Genomic DNA, 4,845 nt, shown 5'->3' with positions numbered 1-4,845 from the left:
CAGTTCTGGCTATTATTATGAGTAATCCTCCCCTTAGCAGCCTCCTGTGATATACTGTATTCTAGTCAAGGTTCATCCTAAAAACTACTGCTGTACACACATTTTGCATTGTTAGGTATTACTTCACTGTTGAAGCTAGAAACATGAGCGTTTCGCTGCACCTGCGATAACATCTGCAAAATATGTGTATGCGACCAAAACAATTTGATTTGAACAGAGCAAATTCCTACACGGTGACATATGTCCTTCCGCCAAACGGTCTGTGCACTACTTCTCCCTTTCTACATACTTTTTGGCACAACGTCTCACAACGCTTATTGAATTTCCGAAATAATCATACACGCGTAATCTTTGGCCATAATTAGAGCAACTACAACAAATCATTGTCTCTGATATTTGAGTCAATATATCTAACCCGTTTCAGTGTCAGTTGGTTTGCTATACAAATTAGTTTTCTTCGATTTACTACTTTCATTGTACATAAACCACCAAATAAGTTATTTATGTTCAGTATCTCAACAATCTTCATTCAACATTATGACAACAATATGTAGTCCCAATGAACATGAAAAGCTTACCACTAGCGTAATAGACCATTATTATTGACTGACTTGCAGAACCTACAATTGGGACGTAAGATGAAGTCGTTCACGAATGACGAAAGACGAGTTTGGCCAATAGAATAGCGTTATTTGGTGTTGACCTCTGAGAGCCATATCACCGCCTACTTTATGTCCGTGGCGGAGTACAACCTATATAAACAAGACAGTCCGCAATTTAAAGGGCAGAGTTGTAAAAACTCCCAGGCAGTAGGGGGTTAGCAATATCGCAGAGATATTCCAAAACTCCAATTGACCTCCACATAACTCGACTGGAATAATCATTTAGATTTATAGTTACAGCAGTAGATTTTGTACAAGAAGGAAGTAACCATCTCGTTATTTTGTTACGTTAGCAAGCCATTCAATCGGTCTTCAGACAGTGCAAGGACCTGAGGTGAATTTGTTGAACTCTAAATGTAAGTATAATTCTCTTCATCACTTCAATATAAGTCGTTAGCAAGGCAGTCATTTAAGCATTAGCTTGTCTCCAGGGATTTGACAAGCMAACGACCGCATTCTCTGTCTTGTTTTGGTTGGGTAACTAACGTTAGGTTGGTTAACGTGATAACACGTTAACTAGTATCTAACTTCTATAGCTAACGATAGTGTGATATCTAGACGGCTAGCTAGAAACCCATACATCAGTCTAATTTAGGCTAAAAAACAGAACCAGCGTTTTAGCTACCTTGGTGGTAATTGAACAACCGTAAAGGATATTTGGGGCAAGCCAACACACCTTATCCGATGAGCGTGAATCCCCTTCACTGTATTTATCAGGCTAAAACCTCCGGTATGCCAGCTGCAGTTTAGCCTACATCCCCTTCACATCCTGGTTGCGTAGCTAGCTAACCATTTCGTTAAAGCTAGRTAGCGACGTTATTGGTTGGATTCAAGTGAAGCGAGGCAAGTTATGATAAGGATTTGGCTTGGACGTTTTGACCATTCGTATAATCTCAGATATAGCTAGTATTACCAGTCATTTCTAATAAAGGCATCTAGCTAACTATGGTCGTGATCAGAAATTCAATGAGGATTACGTAACAAGGCTCTCTGGGATTGCAGCTAGTTCAGTTCACCAGCTGCTCGRTTACATTCTAGCCAATGTTTGTGCCCGGTTTCTCCTGTTACCATCACTAACCAATATTATTCTTCCATCATCATATCAAATGAATTGGACGTGAGTGTACAATTATTGCTCAGATTATATCGTGTGAGGATACAATGTCTCGGATCATTGGCTAAATTGCTTTAATTGCATTAAAAGGGGCCATGAGCCACCATTGTCCAGAGGTCAACTATGCTTGCCTTTAGTTGTCACTAATGCTAGAAAACCGCTGGGGAACACAGCCCTATTTATAACTGCTAATGTTGTACAGCCTACCTAGACACAGCAATGCAGTGTACAGGGAAGTGAATGGCTGAACTGTAAATGCAATCAGGCTTATAAGGCCAACAGCTTTCCAACTGAGCTAAAATAATATATGCCATTTAGCAAACCATATCCAAAGTGACTTATTCATGCGTGCATACTTTTTTTTTGTATGGGTGGACTCGTACATATTACTTGTATGAATATGCAGTTATACTATTGGACAGTAGATTTAGCTGTATAGCATATTTTTTTAAATGTTTAATGTCGCTTCCCTCTTATTCCAGGTTTAGGAACCCTACCCTGTGAAAGGAAGGATATCGGTTTCAGCAACCAGCACTTAATCAGTGTCCCTGTTTGGCCCAAACTAATCACCACTGCCTTGGAGGTTTTTGCAACACTCAGGAATACCAACTCAATAACGAAAAAACAACCTGCCGCAACCGTGAAGCAGCTATGCAGCTTGAAATCCAAGTAGCCCTCAACTTTATTATTTCCTATTTGTACAACAAACTCCCCAGAAGGCGTGTGAACATCTTCGGTGAGGAGCTCGAGAGGCAGCTGAAGAAGAAGTATGAAGGCCACTGGTACACTGATAAGCCATATAAGGGCTCTGGGTACAGGTGCATCCATGTAGGGGAGAAGGTGGACCCTGTGGTGGAGCAGGCAGCCAAGGAGAGTGGCCTGGACATTGAAGATGTCCGGAATAACCTCCCTCAGGACCTTAGTGTGTGGATTGACCCCTTTGAGGTGTCCTACCAGATTGGGGAGAAGGGGCCGGTCAAGGTGCTGTACGTGGACGATAATAATGAGAACAACGGGTCCGAGCTGGACAAGGAGATCAAGAACAGCTTCAACCCAGAGGCCCAGGTCTTCATGCCCATCAGTGAGCCTGTGGTGGGCCCCTCTCCGACTTCCAGCTCCCCTTCGCCTCCCTTCGGCCACTCGGCTGCTGTCAGCCCCACCTTCATGCCACGCTCCAACCAGCCTTTAACCTTCACCACCGCCACCTTTGCAGCCACCAAGTTCGGCTCCACCAAGATGAAGAGCTCCGGCCGCAACAACGGTAATGGCGGCAACGGAGGAAACTGCAACAAGGTGGCCCGCACCTCCCCCACCAACAACCTCGGGCTGAATGTGAACACCTTGCTGAAGCAAAAAGCTATGTCCACCTCCATGCTCTCTCTGTATGGCCTGGGCCAGCAGCAGAAGGCCTCGGCACTCTCTCCTAATGCTAAGGAGTTTGTGTTTCCAAGCCTGCAGGGTCAGGGGAGCCCCAGTGGAGTGTTCCCCAGCGAGGGGGCACTCAGCCCGCTGCAGTACAACAATGCCTTTGATGTGTTCGCGGCCTACGGCGGTCTCAATGACAAGTCCATCATGGATGGGCTGAACTTCAGTCTCGGCAACATGCAGTATTCGAACCAGCAATTCCAGCCGGTGATGGCTAACTAAACCTGAAACGACAACGTGATGTTATTTATGAATGACGACGGTGGCTCGAAGAGAAGGAAAAACACACACATTAAGAAGAACTGGACTTTCAAGGAAATCATGACGTGGGTCCTCTGAGGAGCTCTGTCTAGTCAGTGAAGCAGCATGTGCCCAAGTTTTATTTAATTTATTTTTTTCTACCCCCTTGAGTCTTTTGCTTAAAGCTTGTTGTACAAATGCGTCCAAGCTTGGTTACTTAAATTCAACATGCATTGTGTTTCTCTTTTCCTTTTTGCCAACCAAGCACAATTTTTTTACTATGTTGGGAAAAACAAAAAAATGCTCCGTAACATGAGAAAAAAAAAAATAATACAATCTTCAAGTTCAGGCCTCATACAGTATTTTACAGGTGGTAAGACATGGCTGATTTTTATGAATTGGCACTACATGGGGTTACTTGGTCTTTTTCTAACTGTATAATTTAGTACAGAGTTTGTAAGATATCAGAGTATATTGTTTCTATGACATGGTATTGCATTTATATCTTTTTACTACTCCAGTGATCTGTGATGGCTGCAGCAGCTTTTCGTTATTTTTTTAATTTTATTTTTTAAGAAAGAAATCCATCTTTAAAATGCATCAAATATTCTAAAGATTGTGTACATAGTATTCCTTAGTGGTGGAATTCAGTGTACGAGTTGTATTTTCTGTTAAGAGTTGACCGATTTTGCTATATTATGGACAAATGTAATCGTATAAATTAATTTTGTACCAACATTGTGCAATACTTGATAAAAATACAGTATAAAAAAAGTATTGAGTCAGTGTCTTACATGTCAAGAGGGACAGAGTTTATATTAAGTTTGTATTAAAAATGCTTAAATTATATGCTGGTCTTTATTTTTTTTTAATTTCATATTTGCACCCTGGTCTTTTTAATAAAATAAACTAGTCAATGTGATTTGTGGACATTGGATTTATTGTTGAGGACAGGAAGCACACTTGCATTTATTAGACTCAAAAGCTCATTGGTCATCTTGCTACAAATAACTTATTACATGGGGGATTTATTTAGGCTCAATCAGGGCAAGGCCTGACTCCTCACTATGCCAGGGATGGTGTTGGTGTGTTCCATTATAGTAGTCCAACAGTAAGGCTGATCATTTCACATCCACCTTCTGAACAACCTTGGCTTTTGGGAAAGCCTTGGCCCTGGACAGATAAAGAAGGCTAATGATAGCCATGTTAGTGTAGAACCATATGTRTCATGCCCAATGGCGGTTTAAGATAAAATGCACGAAGCCAATGGACAGAATGAATTGCCAGTTTCTCTAAAACCATACCCAGAATCTACACTTCATATGGCCACTACTCCAATGTTGTGCATGTGAACTCCCAGGCTATTCATGATTATGGAATATCAGTTCCTTCAGAGGACCCAAA

At 41.8% G+C, this 4,845-nt stretch overlaps 1 protein-coding gene across 1 annotated transcript; it reads left to right on the top strand.

Moving 5' to 3' along the window:
• Positions 1–769: 769 nt before the first annotated feature.
• Positions 770–4,358, top strand: LOC111967878 (protein Tob1). The gene is made up of 2 exons (XM_023993305.2): positions 770–1,018; positions 2,259–4,358. The coding sequence occupies exon 2, from the start codon at positions 2,428–2,430 to the stop codon at positions 3,421–3,423; it is 996 nt and encodes a 331-aa protein (XP_023849073.1). The 5' UTR covers positions 770–1,018; positions 2,259–2,427; the 3' UTR covers positions 3,424–4,358.
• The last annotated feature ends 487 nt before the right edge of the window (positions 4,359–4,845 follow it).

Source organism: Salvelinus sp. IW2-2015, linkage group LG8, assembly GCF_002910315.2.
Source record: "Salvelinus sp. IW2-2015 linkage group LG8, ASM291031v2, whole genome shotgun sequence".
Classification (NCBI taxonomy): Eukaryota; Metazoa; Chordata; class Actinopteri; order Salmoniformes; family Salmonidae; genus Salvelinus; species Salvelinus sp. IW2-2015.
This window is presented reverse-complemented; position numbering and strand designations above follow the sequence as displayed.

Bases quoted from the DNA above. Each gene is read 5' to 3' on its own strand.
- LOC111967878 (XM_023993305.2), top strand. From the start codon at position 2,428: ATGCAGCTTGAAATCCAAGTAGCCCTCAACTTTATTATTTCCTATTTG.